Source organism: Penicillium arizonense (genome assembly GCF_001773325.1).
Source record: "Penicillium arizonense strain CBS 141311 chromosome Unknown PENARI_contig009, whole genome shotgun sequence".
NCBI lineage: Eukaryota > Fungi > Ascomycota > Eurotiomycetes > Eurotiales > Aspergillaceae > Penicillium > Penicillium arizonense.
The window spans coordinates 987368-1006870 of NW_019173286.1; the positions used below are offsets into that span (position 1 = coordinate 987368).

Genomic DNA, 19503 nt, shown 5'->3' on the forward strand with positions numbered 1-19503 from the left:
CGATCCGAGAATTCCAAATCCAAGACGATCAACGTCTTCACGTTCCTGCCGCCACCAGAAGTCAACATAGCCCAGGCCCCCGCCCAGCAGTCACAACCAGCAAGTCACTTTCCAGCAAATGAGATGGCGCATTTTATAATGGACTCGACAGCTCACATCCACCAGGAGCTACACTAAACTAGTAGAGGAGGCGATCAGATTATCAGCTGAATTGTGGGGTCCACCTACGTGATGTTCTCAGACAGCGGATTCTAAATTCGCGAGCCGCGATTCGCGATTCGCTTGATTTTAGGGCCTGCGGGCAGGCGGAGCGGAGACGGGCCGAGCTCCAATTTTGAGGACGCTAAGACGAACTATGAACTACGATCGACATGCAGTTGTATTTTTGTTGCTCCAATCACCAATGTGCCAATTTTCCATTACCTCGTCGTGGTGACACAAAATCCTGGTATGCAAGACGCCACCCCAATATGCAAGATACAGTGAACACAAAGCGGTGGACCGTGTGGGCCCTTTGTCCCTTGACTTCTGCAGAAATGGACGCCGATCTTTCGCGTATCACAAACACGATCCCACCTTGGAAGGATATGCGAGGTTTTTCCCTCGGAGTATGAAGGGGCGTCGTAACAGGCAAGCTGAGCTCGGATCGAGGCTGTCAATCAATGAGTTCTGTGTCTCAGGTCCGCATCGTGCAGGTCGGGATAGGCGCTTGGCTGGTGGCAAGCCCCTCTCTGTCTCCTCAAACTATCTCCCCAAATTGGGATAATTGACGCAGACAGTCTGGATCAGCGGTCTAGCTTATTCTTGTGGACTGAAAGTTCTTGGGATCGTTGATCACGGTAACGAAAGGCTCCAGGCGAAACATGCACAGGATTGGCCTTATATCTCCCCTTGCTCCTACTCGATCTATTTCTCTCCGCTGAAACCAGTTGAGCTCTTTCCCCTCATTATTCCCTTTGTCCTTTGCCTGATATCCTCGCTCATTATGAAGATTCAATGGGCTGGGATCCTCTTAGGGGCTTCCATTGGCGGAGTCAATGCTATGGCCGAATATATGGCCGAGGCCATGAGAGGGGAGCGTGTCTCTGGCTACGGTAAATCTGATAAGCCTTCTTGGGTACCGGACTTTAAAGATGAATCTCCCCCTCATAACGGCATTCGAATCCCCCGTCAAGACTGGACCTTGACATGCAGCAGCTCTGCTCGCGGCTATCCCTGCAAAAACGCGATCGACGGCAAAAACACCACTGCCTGGCACAGCGACCCCTCTGACAAGGGGCACACTTTCATCGTTGACCTTGGGGCGTGGTACCAAGTGAGCGCCGTCGTTGTTCTCCCTCCCCTGGATACGGGGGTGGAAGGCCTCATTACCCAACACAAGATCTGGATCAGCGAAGATGATGAGACCTGGACAGGTCCTGTCGCATATGGAATGTGGCCCAATACTGTCAGACAGCGGATGTCCGCGTTCGAGCCATCGTCTGCCCGATACTTGAGAATCACGACTGATGCCGACGACGAAAACCCTTGGGTCGGTATCTCTGAGTTGAACATTTATGGAACTCTGTATACTATTCCTCGCAACCCCGCCCTAGGTGTCTGGGGCCCTACTCTTGATTTCCCTATCGTGCCTGTTTCCGGTGCTCAGGAGGGATCTGGCATGCTTGCTCTTTGGTCCTCGTGGGCCGATGATCAGTTCCACTCTACACCTGGAGGCAAAACTGTCATGACCCGGTGGAACTCAACGACTGGAGAAGTTTCCAAGCGCACTGTCACCAACACCAATCATGACATGTTTTGTCCCGGTATTTCTTACGACGGCACTGGCATGATGGTAGTAACCGGAGGCAACTCCGCCAGAGAGACCAGTCTCTATGATTCTGCCAATGATGAGTGGATCAGCGCAAACGGGATGAACCTCAAACGTGGATACCAGGCATCTACAACTCTTTCGGATGGACGTGTCTTCGTTATTGGAGGCTCTTGGTCTGAAGTCTCCACCATTGACAAAGATGGCGAGGTCTACGACCCTGCTACCGGAAATTGGACTATGCTTCCAGACGCGACAGTCCAGGACATGATGACCGAGGATATGGAAGGTGCCTGGAGAGCGGATAACCATGGCTGGCTGTTCGGCTGGAAGGGTCTGAGTGTTTTCCAAGCCGGGCCTAGTAAACAGATGAATTGGTACTCTGCTTCTGGAAATGGGAGTGTCAAGGCGGCAGGAAGACGTATGGAAGACGAGGATTCTATGTCTGGCAATGCAGTCATGTTTGACGCCGTGAAAGGAAAGATTCTCACACTTGGAGGCTCTCCTGACTATGATAAGTCGCCGGCCACCGACGCCGCTCACATCATCACGCTTGGCGAACCTGGTCAGAAACCGAAGGTCCAGCTTGCTGGCGGAAGAGGCACCATGCATTATGAGCGTGTGTTCCACACTACCGTTGTGCTCCCTGATGGAAAGGTCTTCATCGCTGGCGGCCAGACCTACGGAATCGCCTTCAACGAGGAAAATGTCCAGTTTGTCCCGGAGATCTACGACCCTGAAACCGATACTTTCCAGAAGTTGCAGCAAAACAACGTGGTCAGGGTATACCATACTGTCTCCATTCTCCTCCCAGATGCCCGGGTGTTGAATGCCGGCGGTGGGCTCTGCGGCAACTGCACGGCCAACCACTACGATGGTCAGATCTTCACACCTCCCTACCTGGTTACACCTTCAGGCCAGCCCCGGCCCCGTCCTGAAATACTTTCAGGCCTACCGGAGAAGACCTTGGTCGGTAGCACGCTGAGATTCAAAACTTCGGGTCCGATTTGGAAAGCTTCCCTGATCCGGTTGGGCACTGCCACCCATACCGTCAACACCGATCAGCGCCGCATTCCACTTAACGTTGTCGCTACATCCTTCTTCAGAAACACCTGGAAGGTTACTCTGCCAAGTGAACCGGGTATTCTCATTCCTGGATACTGGATGTTATTCGTCATGGACCGGGACGGTGTGCCTAGCGTTGCGAAGATCATGATGATTGGCTTGGACCCCAAGAAGACTATTCAAGCTTGGGAGGAACCACTGGGAGCTACGGAGGAAGAGAACTGTGAGCATGGATCCCTCACGTCTTTCTGGCAATCTTGGAAACCAACACTAATTTTGCAGACCAACGGCCGTTCGTGAGAATGGAGTTGCTCAAAAGGAAGTGGTTTTGGTAAAGGATTCGGAATGGGCAATTGTATCTAGAGCAAAGTGCGATGACAACTTTCACAATGAAACGAACCCGAGGGTAAAAAAAAGGAGATAGACAAGGGTTGTGACGAAACCTAACTGTTACGTATCCACGCAATATTGAAATATAGTCTTTCAAATAGGCTGGGCTGCAAGTACTTGTTTATCCGTTTCTCAACGCTGTAGAAAGCGAGTTCGCATCAACTAGGTGCCCAAAGGCAATACCCCTCCCCTCCTTCTACCCCGATTTCATGTCTTCAGCTCCAATCCCGCCTTTCTCTCTCTGCCTAGCAAGCCCCGAACATTTCATAATGACAAACCCTAGGGCTTTCTACTCATCGAACAAGCCTCAAAACCGGAAATGCTTCCAAGTACACGGTGGATCTCATTTGAGGGCTGGGATTACAACGGCATGAAAGAGCGCTTAGAGACAGCGCTCGCTGGAGTCAATAAGGACGCCCATTTGTCCCATGCTGAAGAGCTCATGAAAGGCCAAAAACACTTTATGAGTGAGAACTTCATCGGCAGGGCAATTCTGGGTTTGTTTTTGAGATGGTGGCCGAAGGCGACAGTTTAGTGATTGCTCGCGTTCGATTGCCCCGGCGTCCGCGCTACTAAGAGTCAGCGAAGAAGACGATTTTTATGCAATCATGCGAGGTCTCGACAATGTAGTTCGTGGGCCGGAAGAAGAACCTACTATTTTTGGTGGTCCCTAAAGTCTACGCCTACGAAGGCCCTGGTTCTCGACGTGCGACCTCTGCCGGTGCTATATTTATGCCGTTAGAAGGTTTGAATGGAAATACGTTGCAGGATTTGCATTTGATCTCTGCAGTTTACCGGTAAATAAGGATCCCTTTTTCTGCTTTGCTTTTTCCCATACCTTTCTTTTTATGTTTCTCGCCTTAGTATCTTTCGCTGTTTCATTGTACTCGCTCTGACTAGGCCCAGGTTGCAAGTCAAGACCATATGATAACTCAGTGGATAATGGCTCAAGCGCAGCTAGCGACTTTGGCATACCCCCAGATCGGCTCCATAACCGCTATAACCGAATCGGGAGAGCCTGTCATTGGCAAGTTTTCCACAGCGGCAGCAGAAGCGCTCGTTCCAAAGGGACTATTTTCCACGGCCGCCGAGTATTTCACTGCTCTTGGGAAAGCTGCGCCGCGGAGGTCACAGCTTCAATATGACGAGTGCAATCGAGACTCGGGCCATTTCAGCACGCTTGGTGCCTTCGTTTTCCTCGATACTTTACAGACGACAGATCATTTTGGGGCATCTCAAGACCTCTTTCCCTATATAATTCCCCTTCATGTTATAACAAGTATATACGACCACAGGGTGTGGAGAACAGGGTTTCTCGTCCGCTCAGCCGTACTTAAGCCACATACTCTACGCGGCCAATACTCGATGCGCCTCGAAAATTAAATTGGCGAGAAATTTTCTCTTAGGGTGAGTGTGGGTGATAAGATGATGGATGTCCTATTCCGCTATATTTGGATATAGATGTATCTACCCAAGCCAGGGTAATAAGTACATAACTTAGCCTTGATTCCGGCTTGTTATGATTTTATTTTCTCTCCCTTAGCGTTTAAGACTATGTTCCCTAAAGATCTCTAGAGGGCTCTTAATAAGCGTACCGCACGTGCCGTATCACGTAGCTTCACTTATGAGTATTAGAGGACAATATTATATGCTATAAAGAGCTAGCAACCGCTACCGTCGAAAAATATAAGAACTCCGTCTTAAACTAGGCTCTTTAAGTTGTCTGATTGCAGTGAACCGGTACTACTATTAATAATTAGTAGATAGAGACTTATTATTCGAGGGAATTTTCGTTGTCACATAAATTCTAAGTTTATTGAACCATATGCATCTGAATTCAGTCTAGACTAGCCGCAGAAGATGCGACGTAGCAGAGAATGGAATGCTAGAGCAAATATCTACCAATGGGATCAAGGGACATCGCGTTTCTCAGGGTTCAGCGCGTCATGTGATGTGCGAGTAGATAATAATAGTTGCATCATATTTCTGCCGCCGTTGTTTGCTTACGTATCACCAATTCTCCTTTGGAGGCTATCCCGTCCACCGTGTGTGAAGACTTCTTACAGAGGCATCAAAAGTCGGGCGTAGCTGGAATACTTCTAAACACCAAAGGGCCCCAGCAACCCAGTCGTTCTCATCTTTCAAGAGCAGACTCTTTTCCTCGGAATATTTTGATTCGACTTAGGTTGTTGAAAAGCAGTTAGGCGGGTTCTTCCGCTGGGAAAGGTGCGGCCCGTTTGGCCTGTTCCACTTCCGTGCCGTCCTACTTCCGTCCGTGGTTAACAGCTTGCTGCATTCTCGGTTATTAGGTCAAATTCTGGGTATGAGCCCTTGGAATTCAGCTTTTTTTTGCAGTTCTACGTCAAAGGACGGCAGGGCTACCAATAGATTGGGTTTGCATTGTATAAAAATAGGTTGCAACGTTACGTTGGAGGGATGAGAATCAAGTAAATGTCACACATCTGTCAGCGCAAGCCCCACATATTCAACAAAAACAGCTCCTAGTAACCTAGGCCAACCTTGAACATACTACGCTTAGGTGGCAGTCCAAACCGGAATGCTTGGATCGCTTGAAGATGCTCACCAGAATTGAATGAAATGTGCCAGTTATGGAGCTGCTTTCATGTATTCGGTGGCCATGATGACAGCATTCACTTGTGGCAAAGTCAAGATATACGTTATAATCATAACCTCTGAACGGAATCTTGATATCATGTGCTTGCCTCAGATCGTAATATATAAATGGCATTATATCTTCAAGAACAGACGGACGCTTGCTGCATCTAACAGAACCAACTCCTCATAATTCCGAATCAATCCTGGAAGTCTCTCATCAACCTACGTGAATTTGTCTTCGAAATGGTGTTCTACGCTTACGTTGTTCGGGTAATATACCCCACTGGCCCTTTACCCATGCATGCTTCATCCGATATTGAGCTGTTCCGGTCTTAGTATCTGATAGTCTGGCTAACTGTGCATGCAGAAAAATAAAACGGGGGAAGCTCGCTACACCGTTACCACTCCGTCATTGGAGGTACTGGATGAATGGTGGAGACTTGTCCAGGAAAAAGGCGATCCTATCGAAAGGATCAGTCCCGATCTTTACGTTTACGATTGGGACAAAATGTATCCATATGATACCCTCAATGATGACGGTGCTGCAGCAAAACTCAAAGACAGGGTTTTGTTTACCCATTGGGACTCCGTGGAGGGAAATTACCACATTCAACATATGTTTCCTAATCAGCCTGCACCAAACCACATCACGGGAAAGACGTACGTACACATTCCTGTTTAAATGTTGTGTTTGCCTTCGCTTACGGGTACTTCTAGGTTCTACATCCGCTCCAAGAGTGACCCTACCGTCTTCTGGGTTCACGACCCGAACGGTGTCATCGTGGCTTCCAAGGGACGTCGAACTAAGTTTCAAATTCATCGCAAAGACACCAAAGAAGATGGGGCTGTTATAATCCCGAAAGACCAAATCACAATCACCTCTGTCCAAAATAGTCAGCAGGTGGCCACAGACCGCGAAACTGGTCAGCTGGTGGTTAATAAGGCGGGAGATACGTACGCCTTTTCAGACCTTAGAGGGCATCCCTTTGGCGTTGGAGACAAGCAGGGTACTACCATTGATCTCAATGGTAGCTTCCGTTGCTACAATATTGGTGAGAATGTTCCCATCATGAAAGTTGACGGCGGTGGCGATGAATGGGAACTTGTGGCCTAGAATGTCTACAGAAGTCACTTGCCTTCATATGATCTATGTATGTGTGGGAAGCTTTTACAAAAGTCATTGAGTTTGTGTATTTTGTACGTGTGAAACCAATGCGGAGCTTAACTATATACTATACTGCAAGGTCGCAAATTTTGACAAGGACCCCATTCTACGCTCGTAGCGATTTCTTGAATAGAATTATGTAGGTGTTGTAGATGATATACAGCAAATGGAGCAATGAGAAAAGAAGGCTGTTCAAGGTCGTCCTGGGGGGGCATTTATAGCCTATTTTACTATATTGTTACTTCTGCAACCGGCTTGCAATGTACTATCACATTACCCAAATGAGCCAAGGATTATAAAATTTTCCTATCTAGTCAATTTGCTTGAACAGATGCCATAGTGAGGGCTCACCTATTGACAAGTTCATCCCATTCGGCTACCTCTACTTGAGTCACAAATTTACGCCTAGCTAACAGCCACACAGGCTGAGAACGGTTCCAAGAATGGTTCCCCGCCAGTCAACAACCGAGTGGGCCAACCCATTGGGACAGATATGAATAAGCACAATAAAGCGACCCGCTAGTATGATGAAATGCATCTTAAGCAACTGGTTGATCGCGGCCTAGTCTTCAGAGCGTGGCAATCGGATACTACGCTATGAGGTCTATGGCATCATTGAGATTATTGAATCATTTACCAGAGGTAGAACTGCTTATGGATGTAAGTCGCCGTTCAGACCAAGGTGCGAGCGACGTCTTTGGAGAAATAATGACGAATTCGTCCATGTTAAGCTGTCTTTGGCTAGACACCTTCCATGGGGCTTGAAAAGTGTTGCTGACGTCCTCATTGGAACCGTTCTTCATGCAAAGGCCAAATAATGCGGATGACGGAAGCGTGGCCACCAAGTGATTGAATTCGTGAATGATCAGCATTCTTACTCGAGAGTTACATTGGAACATAGTCTGTTTGAAGCCTAATTCATAACTCCTTCTCGGTTACGTAGCAATTCTTCTCCACCTAGCTCTAGCTTTATGCAGGTATATTTTACAGTCCAACTCCAACGCGTTCCAGACCCGCGGCCGGATCTATGAGTAATGTGATTGGCATTGACTCACTTTATATACCGTGTCTTCCATTTCTGGCCTGACATTGCAACTGCCGGATAGCCTTCGCGTCGGGCCGCTACGGCCGCAGGCTCTAAAGTTATTCGTTGATGTGGGGTGGAGCGCATTCCGGGTCTGTCTTGGCTGGCCAAACATAATCGTTTAGGGCAATTTTAAAAGGACCCCCTCTTGTTGATATTCGGACCCCCTCTCCATCTGTCTAAGCCTAATTAGGGAAGGCGTAGTATGTGTATTTCACGGTGTATTTCTTTAGTACAAATGCCTCAGTGTCTATATTCTTGCTGTTCGAGACGGAAGGCGCGGGACCAAATGGGAACCAACGTATCCACCAGCTCTCATTCAAGCCGTTCACAAAGGCACTACAAGTGGAGTCTGGGTTGACCATGTCAATTATAACTAGCTTGGATGAAAGCAACTAAAGCTGTCACTTTAGCCAAATTCAAGCTTGCGGGCGGGGGCGGTTTCTATCTTTCGCTATTGAAAATTGATCGGCAGAGGTAAAGTTTGGATTGGTGACGTTGAGCGTGCAGAATCCTCATGATAAGAGTTTTTCGATGGTACGTCAACTGTTTGCTTGCAGCATTTGCTCCATACATTAAATAGATGCAGTTTCAGTGCATTACTTCGAAGAGCAGCAAAAGCCAGAAACTGCCACTGGTGTCGCAGATCACAAGACTTATTTCAGTAAGGTATAACAATGTATAGCAATGCCCGGTTTGAATTTAATGTCAGCCTCACTAAAGTTATTTTGCCCATCACGCTTGTTTAACAACAGTTTCGAATACTATTTCATTCAAAGTGGACGATTGCGGGATTATTATAGAAGTAAAAGAGCGCCACTATCTTTCGACAACGCGTCAGAGAAATAGACATCTATCAATACATCCAATCTTCGACCACTCTCACGCCTAACACCATTAGCCATTAAATCCACTGGATATCATTTAAGCTGCTACTCGAACATTCACCGAATGACTGGGAACCCCGTTCTTTAGAACAAAAAGCATGTAATACCCAGGCTGGGCAATGCCTGCCTCCGCAGGAATCTGGAACTCGTATTTATTAGATCCGTCCTTTGTCAACTTAACACCGATGCGTCGCTGATCAGTGTTCACCGTGTGTGTCGCCGAGCCATAACGGATGATCGACGCTCCTTCGTCGACATCACCGTCAGTGGTGACTTCGACGGTATCGCCAGGCTTGACCTCGTTTGGTGAAACGCTTTTGATAACAGGACGGTCAGTCCTCAGAGTTCCGTCTTCTTTCAGGAGATATGGGGGCGTGTAGATTTGACCGTCGAAATGATTGGCATAACAATCTCCACACAGACCGCCACCACCTGTGAATACTGTCCCATCCTGAAGCAACAGCGAGAGACTGTGATAGACACGGACGACGCTGTTCTTTTGCTGTTTAATCCACTTGCCGCCGTTAGCATCGGGAATGAATCGCTCTGGGGTCAAATGGGCGCCACTTTCGTTGAAAGGAAGCCCGACATCCTGGCCACCATTTACGAACACCGAGCCGTCTGGTAAAACAACAGAGGAATGGAAAGTGCGCTTGTAGAACATCCCGTTACCTGCCTTTTCCACAGACGGATTCTTGTCGGGCTGATCAATCGTGATGATGGCAGCATTGGTCGTCGCAGGTTTGTCCTCGTACCAGGGAGAGCCACCGAATGTGAGAATCTTGCCGGTGTCGTACATGACCGCGTTTCCGCACATGGCATCCTCATCACCAGTGCGGCTTCCAGCAGAGTTAGTGGTGCCATCCCCTGATGTGCCATACCAGTTCATCGCTTTGCTTGGGCCAGCTTGGAAAACGGAGCCGTTGGTCCAGGCAAATAGCCAGCCGTGATTATCTTGTCGGTAGTTGCGAACATCGTTGGTAAGCATAGCTGAGACTTGTGCGCCATAGATTCTACTCCACTGATTGGTTATAGGGTCGTAGACCTCGCCGTCTTTGCCAAGCGCAGCGATACGCTCGCCCTCCGAACCACCACCAACACCGCCGCTGAATGAACCACCAATGACGAAGATGCGCCCATCCGATAGGGTCGACGTTGCCTGGTAGCCACGATCGATATTCATGGCCGCTGCTTTGAACCAACTACCAACGGTGGTGTTGTAAATACTGGTCCGACTTTGATCGGTTCCGCCACTGACGACGATCTTACCGTTCTGGTCGGTCGAGATACCAGGACAGAACATGTCGTGTTGCGTATTTTCGACATCTCTCTGAGTTACAGAGTGGTCCTTTGGGTGCCAAGTGGCAGTCTGTGTCTCGCCACCAGGACTGCCAGTAAAGATTTCGTGTCCCCAGGAGGACCATGTCACCACTGCGCCAGAGATTGGATCAACGGCTCCAGCGACGGGAACCAGGGGCAAGTCAATTGTTGGGCCCCAAGCACCCAAGGCAGGGTTTGGAGGAATGAATTCAGTTTCATAGATCTGCAGATCCGCAATGGCAATGCCACTCGCCGCAGTAGCAGACAGACGCAGGTAGTTGGCTTTTCGAGGCTGGAACGTCGAGAGCTTCACGGCTTGATCCGGCCACCAGGTTCCATATGAGACCTCACTCCAGTTTTCTCCATCAGTACTGAGGAGGATTTGATGCTCCAAGACAAGATTCTCCTCTTTATCTTGCCTGGGAACCATTGTCAACCCGTTCACGATCCGTTCTTGTCCCAAGTTGACAGTGATAGTTTGGGCGTCACTGCTGGCCGCACTCTGCCAGAATGTGTCGGTCGAATTGTCGATTGTTTGATCGCAGTCTTGACCACTGATAACCGTGGAACATTGAAGCGTCCATCCAGAAGGGTCGATAGGCTGGCCTTGCGGCAGAGGCTGCGACACAGTCGCAACTTCTCTGCCACCAATCACAGCGGTGTCGGGTGTCGTTCCTTCGCGGTACAGAGACTCGAAGTGCTTCATGTCCCTCGCCCTCGTTGTCCCCAGCAAGAGCGCTCCTGTATACCATCGAGATTTCATGTTGAGAGTGGAGTAACGGTGTTCCGGTCACAAAAGGCTGACATGAACTCAAACAGAACCACTTGTAGGTGTAGGGACAGTCGCAACTTTATGCATCGCAGCGTGCGATGCTTTTAAAATCAACATTATGGTATGTACCCTGAAGCCCAGCAATATTTTCGTCGCAGCATGCCAGACTTGGCCGGGGAACGAGGCAAGCATGGCTCGTGTAACAAAGTCCAAACAAAGCCTTCGACCCATGTCGAGATACATCTGGAATGTACCTGCTCAGGAACATCCTTCTCCGCGGATGCGGCAAATAACAAACTTCAGCAGGGTGCAGAATGTTGTGGAGTACCGTCTCTTCTATATCAACCATTCATCAAGGAGAGCGACATAAGTACTGACTTTAGTTATGTCGGGGGTGAGCCGGAAGTTGAGGATCAAAGTGTTGTTCATGTTGACAGTAGGAAATACAGGAATGCTTTCTGCATCCGAGCCTCCTGAAAGATTTCAGTGACCTACCTATTCCGCAGGCTAGATGGTAAGAGTGGAATGTGGACTAGGACAAGTTCAGGGAGATATAACTTTGAAGCCTAAGCGGTAACCTTAACGGGCCGTGTCCGAGCCCGTCAGTGCTGGCCCCGCAACCTTATTCATCCCTAGCTTCCATATCCTAGACCGCCTACCATAAACATAAAAGCATCCAGAGCAATTGAGTCTGAAAAGGGTATATGAATGATACGTCCCGTCTATTCTGTACCTCAGGAAGGTCAATTTACTGTCTTCTTCTATATACTTACTCAATTGTTCGTTTACAAGAACAAAAAGTAGCCCTTGTTGTGGTGACCAGTACAGTGCAACTACAACAGGAATGTTAGCCACAGCATCGGGTCATTCTATCCAACAGTCTGGAATTGAAGATCACCCAGTCAAAGTCATGTAGATCTAACCATGAACAGCGGGACATACTGAGCCGGTAATTTTCTATTTCTCTTTTCAGCGCCCCGGTCGACATGTCAGTGTCGAATCGTCGACCAGCGACACTCAAAAGATTTGAAATTTCTCGCCAGCCGCAACCCTAAATGAGCCAGTAAGGACAACTGTGGGGCTATCTCATTGTAACGTTCCCGGAATTTGACTGCATTGACCATGGCAGTATGTGCAATCATTGACGAACTGGGCCACTATACTACTGCGCCGCATTCACTGACAAGACAAGACCACGACAAGCTCCTAAAGGAGAAGGGGCTTCGTTCATCGAAACGTACCAAGAATACTTATGATCCCCCGACTTTGATTGGTAGCATGGTATTGAAGCATCCCTAGAAGCCCCGGATTGCCTATTTTCTTCAGTCATGTCTAACTCCAAGGAAATGCGCTGAGACCAACTAATCCGTCAAACACCTTTTTCGTCACAATCGACTGTTTGTTCCAGTAAAAGGCCACCCTGGCCTTTTTGCCCGTTCTTTATTTTCATACTCTGGATTACCAAATCACCAGATTGACATCGCTGAGCCTCTGGATATACTCTCCACATACCACTATGAGACAAACATGAAGATCTACCATATACCATCAGTGTTAAGACTTTCCGCAAGCAGTGTCTATCCCAATGGAGATAATGAGGGGCCAATTACAGTTACATCTGCTTGTCTATGTCATAGACGAAAAGTATGTCTTGACGGTTGACGACATGGGGTGGCATTTGGAGGAGGTTGCAGCACATACTTCACATCAACCTATAAAGTGAAGCCCGAGGCAGCACACATTGAAATTTATTTACTCCCCTCTTCCGCATGTAGTATTTCTCATTCTTTGGACCTACACCTAGCGGAAACTCACTATTGCAAAATGGCCGAAGCTGAAGCTTCTAATCTTGACAACATCCAAGGCGATATCTGGTGAACCTTTCTGTCCATATCATTGCTAGCTTTTATACTAACCTGCATTAGGCCTGGTCTGGCGAAAAAGTACCAAATCTTTTGGTTCTTTCAGATCACTGATGCCAGTGCCTTCAAGCCTAGTCTCGGAAAGCTGCTGGATGATAAAGTCATTACGTCTTCAGCGGATGCACTAGGCCACAGGAAGGAGATATACGAGGTTAAAACCTCGCAGCCGGGTATTTTGCACGAGCTAGCTGCAGTAAATATTGCCTTCAGCTTCAAGGGAATGCAAAAGGTAAGTAATTATAATGGTGTTTATGGCTGCAAGCCAGCGCTAAACCTTCGCTTTTGTTGTAGCTGGCCAAGGAGAAGGACCGCTTCGTGGATGACCCATTTCGCAAGGGAATGGAAGCTGATATGGTAAACGAGGGCAGAGATAGAATTGAGGAATGGATGGATGAATTCAAATCGAAAAATGGTGGCGTTGATGGCGTGGTCTTGGTGTGCGGGACTGAAACGAAAGTCAAGAAGACTACAGCAAAGCTGGCTAAGGAGTACTTCAGCTCGGCTCAAGGAATCAAGCATATCATTACTCTGGATGGGAGAGAACGACCCGAGGAGAACGCAAAGCATGAGCAGTAAGACTTCGAGTCCTCTGCACTTGAAAACCATCAACCTAAACCATCACAGCTTCGGTTTCCTGGATGCCATCTCGCAGCCTCGGTTGACGGGGTTTGACAAGAAATGCGAAAAGGGAGATGGCAATTACCAACATATGTGCCGTCCGGGGTAAGTTATTTCATAGACGTGAAAATAGTCACCCATTGACTGAAAAACAATAGCCGCATTATCATCGGACACGACGGAGAGATGAACAATGAGCCAAAATCTCAACACCCACCCTGGGCCAAAGACGGCAGCTACCTCGTCATCCGTAAGCTCAAACAATATGTACCAGAATTCAACAGGTAAGCCACTTTCGTGCTGACATCTTTGGGACAATGGTTTGACCGCTATAACTGCAGCTACCTGGAATCCGAGGCTCCTAAACTTCACTTTACTGAAGACCAGTTAGGAGCACGGCTGGTAGGACGTTGGAAAAGCGGTAAGTCGCACGTTTGTAGTGTGATCTGCGTTTCAATCCACTGAGACGGATGATAGGGGCCCCTGTTGAACTGCATCCCGATGCGGACTGTCCGAAAGATGCAAGGATGAACGAGTTCAACTATGACGTTAACGTTCATACCAATTGTCCATTTGCTTCACACATGCGCAAGACTAAGCCTCGAAGCATAGTCAGCGATAGAGATATGAATGATATCATGCGTCGTGGCATCCCCTATGGGCCTGAAGTCGGAATCAACGAGACCAAGACCGAGCAAGATCGAGGGCTCATGTTCACATGCTACCAATCCAGTATTGGTAACGGCTTTCAGTTTCTGAAAAGAAGTAAGTCACTTCATCATCGATTTGGACCAATCCACTGACTGTTATCCCAAGGCTGGATCAATTTGGATACATTCCCAGCCGACAAGACCGAGTATACTGGTGGTACCAACCCAGGACAAGATGTTATCGTGGGCCAACTCGTCAAGAAGCCCCAAAAGCCAAAACACAAAATCCTGACAACAAGTCTGGTTGACGGTAAGGGACAGAATACCACGACCAGCTTTCTTCCCTTTATCCAGTCCAATGGCGGCGATTACTTTTTCTCCCCATCTCTCCAGCTTCTTCGAGATATGTCTGGACAATGCAAACGCGAGGACTCATGCTACAAGGGCATGTCATACTGCTCCACGCAAGCGCATGGAGCTTCAGGAACAGGCAGCCCACAATGGTCTTCCCAAAACCGCCCGCCGATGCAGGGAAGCAGCGAGCAGTGGTCTTCCCAGGACCGTCCACCAGTGCAGGGAAGTGGTGAGCAGTGGTCCTCCCAAGACCGTCCACCAGTGCAGGGAAGTGGTGAGCAGTGGTCCTCCCAAGACCGTCCACCAGTGCAGGGAAGTGGTGAGCAGTGGTCCTCCCAAGACCGTCCACCAGTGCAGGGAAGTGGTGAGCAGTGGTCCTCCCAAGACCGTCCACCAGTGCAGGGAAGTGGTGAGCAGTGGTCCTCCTAAGACAGTCCGCCAGTGCAAGAAAGTGGCAAGCACTGGTTTCTCCAATCCTGGGATCTGTCATACTCTCGCTTAGAAAGGGAAGATCCGGACGCGGCGAAAATACTGAAATTACTCGCCTATTTTGATAACCAGATACTTTGGTATTAGCTTTTTCATGCCGGACTCACGGATTGTTCTCCAGAGTGGCTTCGTGAAGTAATCACAGATGACGTGAATTTCAATGGAGTGATGGGAGTCCTGGCCGGATACTTTTTCCTGGGCAGTCACCAAACGTCTAGGTCATGGAGCATCACAGGCAATATTGGTGCTGTAAAAGTAGTGTGTAGATTGTTTATTTAGACTATCTGGTAGTAAATGGGGCACCTTCTATAGGTTACCTGTGACCGCCTTCCTGCTAGAATTGGTAGGCTCATGGCCATATGTAACACAAGAAGCTCATATTCATCGACTTTACGGCTTGCGCCGTGCTGCCATACGTTCAAGTTGTAGACTCTGTATCAGCGCCTGCAGACGGCCATAGCTATCTACGATACAATAGTCATCATCGATGCTGACTACGACTGAGAATGTACTGCTGTCGCTCTGATCCCCACGTTGGCAACACTATCGACAACGGTGCGGGTTGCTTTTCTCCTCCTTGCCAAACGTCTGGATCGAGAGTGCGAATTTTAGCGCAATGTGGCAGTCGGAGTCCGTTGTCCTCTGGAATCCCTTCCTCTTCTAGTCTCTCGATAGCGCGAAGCTGCTCAGGATTCGCTGCTTGACGAAGTAGAGTCCAAAATTCTGCGTCGGACACTTGCCACAACACCTTATCATCTATAGACCCTGCCTCTACTAGTTCGCCTATCACCCGGCCCGTCCGCTGATACATGTCGATGTAGGCCGGATTTGACCAGACATCTTTGTCGGTAGTGATGTATGCGCGAGAAAGAATCAGCGCTACATGGGGATCGTCCAGAACCAGCAGACGGCGGGTCGCTGTAGCACTGGGAAACGCCTTTAGTGAGCCGACAACCCTTCTAGCGTCTTCTATGGCTAGCTTGCCGAAGCTAACGGCGTCGCGTAAAGCATAGTCTAGGCGATCGGCACACAGTTGAGGCGATGGCATCTCCACTAAAGGGAACAGTTCTTCTTCGAAAACCTTCTGGTTGATCCTATGTCTGGCGAGGATGTCCGACAGCCGCGTCGTCTCAAGATACCGTGTCTTGTGTACCTCGTGATAGCTTCCTTCCCCAGGCTTGGAGAGGGCGTGATCGATGACGTGACTAAGGGTGGTATGAGAGATATCATGGAGAAGAGCAGCGACTTGTTCTTCAATCGTGGCACCAACTCTTCGCACGAGTATAAGTGCACCGACCGAATGTTCGAGCCGTGTGACTCGCGGTGTCAGGCCCAAGAATCCAGTGACTCCATACTGGCAGATGCCTTGCAGTCGCTGCACCTCCGGGCTTTGAAGAAGCTCTACGAGAACTGGCTCATAGACCAGTTCCTCTCCGTATATTTCATCTCGGATCAAGATGCTATGATTCTCGATAAGTTGGTGTGTCTGGAGGACGCCGGCACTGGTAGGAGATGGCATCTCTGTTGGACCAATATATATTGACAGAAGCAACCGAAGCAGGATGATTAGGAAAAGTATGTGCGCGGTCGAGGAAGGAGCGTGAGACAGGTTGAGGAATCGCAAGCGCCGTTCAGTCATACAGCAAACGGGGGCAGTGCTACGAGCGAATGGCCATTGAACGGCTCGACACGGGCTTGGCGTTCGAGGCTTTTCACATGTGCATCCGTTGCTTATGGCTTGCTGTCTCGGATCTTGTCACGATCTGTACTGTATCCGGCTAATTGGAGATATCAATGACTCTGTATTGCATTACCCCTAGTTCCAGCTATTTATGGGGCCATTTCTAATTACATGACTAGCATCCGGATATACTGTATACCCGAAGCCATTCGGATCATATATAGACCCGGTTTCATGTAGTATTCGCAAGATAATTGCGACATAACATCCTCAGTCAGGTAGTGGTCCTGACTGTTGCTAAGGTTAGACCCTAACCCTCTACGGGTAGGGTCGCGGGTCACAGCCAGGTCTAAAGGGTAGTGGGTCTCCTAGTTTACTTGGACCTATCCTGAGACAAACTACGCCGTTAGTCTCTTTCTCGATCTTCTTGGGATTAAGAGGTTAGTTCTAATTTTATTATAATAGAAATACCTAATACTATAGGCAAAAAATGCATAATTCATGTGTCACGGGCCTAAGCGTGGTTGTAGTGTTTATAACCCGAGTTAGGGGCCCGGACCTAGTGCTAGGTTATACATCTTAACCTCAGAGACTCCGACCAAAAACCTAACCCAGCCTAGGTTAGGCCCGGATTAGGTTCCGTGGAAGTCTAATCTAGTCTAGCTGTGCAAGTTGAGGACCCTTCTGAAACGTCGAGGAGTCTCTTACTGATCGATTTGGAAATAACCTGCTTTCTCCTGTCCAGCTTGTCTCTCGTTGTCCAAAATTTTGTATATTTATTTGCCTCTTGCCTTCCTCCGTTACAAATTCGATTTCTTGCTGTCTAGAAGACGATCCACAGCATACTTTGCAGTTCCCCTCGAAAGTTGTTAGTTCATCATAACAAGAATAATCTTTCATTACTCACCATGATGACTGGTAGCCTGTCCCGCCAGCGCCATAGTTATGGATAACCAAACTACCATCGATAGTTTCCGAATCGACTCTAGGCCCCCCTATTCTGCTTGCTGTACCAAGTCAGTCAATTATGTGAGGTAATCAAGTGAACCAAGACTTACGCCTCAGACCGACGGCATGATATATGACCTTGAGATCGTCAGGCTTCCCGAGCTCTGGGGCCAGTGCGCAGCAGCGTCGCATGATGTCGTCTGCGAGGGTCTCATCCACCTCACCGCTCCAGTCATTATCCAAACGGCATCCACCCAGAACGACACCACCGGTAGGGTAGCGCGGGAACACATACGTGGTGTCATTGTCCACCCGCCTCGGAGAGCGAAAGTACATGGCTTTCATGGGCGTTTTGGGTGTCTCCACAAGTATCGTCTGGCCCTGAACCGTTATTAGCTAGGAATACCCAGGCAGCATAGAATCACTTACCCTAGTTGGGTAGAGACTCTTGTCTTCAACTCCTTTGAGGTGATAAGATCCCAGCCCAGTGCAGTTGAAATATGCATCCGAGGGAATGTCCCGGAAAGCGTGACGGATGTCGTCGAAATGAGCCCTCCGCATTTCGATGCCAGCTTGAAGGCACTGGGTAGACAGCCTGAAGTATTTAATAAGCCAAGCTGCTGACTGAAGGGGAGAAAGACATACCAAGCGAGATATCCTTGTGTATTGACACTGAAAGTAGACATGACCAACCCGAAGCAAGCACCTTCTGGGAGATTATCCCGTGGTATAGGGCGAATGCCACCTGTGATTTTATCATACCAAATCTTGCCAGTGACTTGACTGAGCACTTCTGCCTGCTCTATTGGGCGGTCAAAGATAGCGTTGAGATCCATCCGTGTGATGGCTGCCTCGGGGACGGTGTCGGCAAGGACACCAAAGCGGCGGTAGGTTTCGGCATCCCACTCTTCCTGAACTCCATTGTCAGTAGCAGTTGACATCCAATTCGCTCCAGCCCATGGTGAGCAGTAATCGACGCTCCGATCCCCAGGGAAATGTTTCGCCGCGATGATGACGTGGGCTGCCGGAACTCGACGTTTCAGTTCTAGGGCCGTGGAAAGCCCAACGACTCCTGCTCCGAGGACGACATACTGTTCAGGCATTGTGTGTGTGTATCTGGAGCAAAGGAAAGATAGGCGACACGAATGAGAAAGGTGCTGATTGCATGGTAATAAGAGGTCAACTAAAGGTGATTTATCACCTGAGCGGGCTCTCAATTATACCGGTAGCGGTGTCGAGTCGCGTCAGCCCGTCCATAATGGGCCCTCAATCAGAAGACCATCAAGGATCGCCCCGTCCGGACATTTTGAGTAGTTTAGGCGACGAGCAGTAAACGGTCATCACATAAGCCCGCCTTACCCAACCCATCGTCGTAATCCATGTAACCTTGATCGCCGTGTTGTGCAAATACCTCAATTTTCGATAGAGCGCCCAGGCCATCATCAACCTTCGCTTGAGCGTGCACAGAGACGTACTGATACAGTCAGCCGCAAGTCTCATCTATCTGCCCCATCGTAATTAACAGCCTAATAGGCTCTGTTGGGAGATAATGTCCTGCAAAATATCCTTAGAGTACTAGTTGCTACCTCAGTCCAGTCTCAAATCACAGATAAGCACATGTCGGAACTCACCAACGAGCCAAGCATCAACCCCTTGTGGATGCCTTGTAGAGCCGATAAACACCGTCCCTCTGCAAGCCTTTTGCAACGACTCCGCACAAAGAAGCCACCAG

At 48.8% G+C, this 19503-nt stretch overlaps 6 protein-coding genes across 6 annotated transcripts; 3 read left to right on the forward strand and 3 right to left on the reverse strand.

Moving 5' to 3' along the window:
- Window positions 1-985: 985 nt before the first annotated feature.
- Window positions 986-3175, forward strand: PENARI_c009G07488 (uncharacterized protein; the record flags this gene model as incomplete). The annotated part of the gene is made up of 1 exon (XM_022631919.1): window positions 986-3175. One exon carries the CDS (start codon window positions 986-988, stop codon window positions 3173-3175), a length of 2190 nt encoding a protein of 729 aa, XP_022488302.1.
- A 1032-nt stretch (window positions 3176-4207) lies between these two features.
- On the forward strand, window positions 4208-6995 carry PENARI_c009G05077 (uncharacterized protein; the record flags this gene model as incomplete). The annotated part of the gene is made up of 3 exons (XM_022631853.1): window positions 4208-4456; window positions 6249-6541; window positions 6599-6995. The coding sequence occupies 3 exons, from the start codon at window positions 4208-4210 to the stop codon at window positions 6993-6995; spliced, it is 939 nt and encodes a 312-aa protein (XP_022488189.1).
- A 2059-nt stretch (window positions 6996-9054) lies between these two features.
- Window positions 9055-11100, reverse strand: PENARI_c009G11773 (uncharacterized protein; the record flags this gene model as incomplete). The annotated part of the gene is made up of 1 exon (XM_022632058.1): window positions 9055-11100. The coding sequence occupies one exon, from the start codon at window positions 11098-11100 to the stop codon at window positions 9055-9057; it is 2046 nt and encodes a 681-aa protein (XP_022488360.1).
- Window positions 11101-12933: 1833 nt separating this feature from the next.
- On the forward strand, window positions 12934-15082 carry PENARI_c009G12023 (Dyp-type peroxidase; the record flags this gene model as incomplete). Its single annotated transcript, XM_022632067.1, has 8 exons — window positions 12934-12983; window positions 13035-13260; window positions 13323-13603; window positions 13656-13754; window positions 13808-13933; window positions 13991-14070; window positions 14127-14414; window positions 14466-15082. 8 exons carry the CDS (start codon window positions 12934-12936, stop codon window positions 15080-15082), a joined length of 1767 nt encoding a protein of 588 aa, XP_022488224.1.
- Window positions 15083-15623: 541 nt separating this feature from the next.
- Window positions 15624-16781, reverse strand: PENARI_c009G11743 (uncharacterized protein; the record flags this gene model as incomplete). Its single annotated transcript, XM_022632057.1, has 1 exon — window positions 15624-16781. The coding sequence occupies one exon, from the start codon at window positions 16779-16781 to the stop codon at window positions 15624-15626; it is 1158 nt and encodes a 385-aa protein (XP_022488147.1).
- Window positions 16782-17818: 1037 nt separating this feature from the next.
- PENARI_c009G01572 (FAD-dependent oxidoreductase) lies at window positions 17819-18874 on the reverse strand (the record flags this gene model as incomplete). The annotated part of the gene is made up of 4 exons (XM_022631748.1): window positions 17819-17826; window positions 17882-18152; window positions 18201-18366; window positions 18417-18874. 4 exons carry the CDS (start codon window positions 18872-18874, stop codon window positions 17819-17821), a joined length of 903 nt encoding a protein of 300 aa, XP_022488401.1.
- Between the last annotated feature and the right edge of the window lie 629 nt (window positions 18875-19503).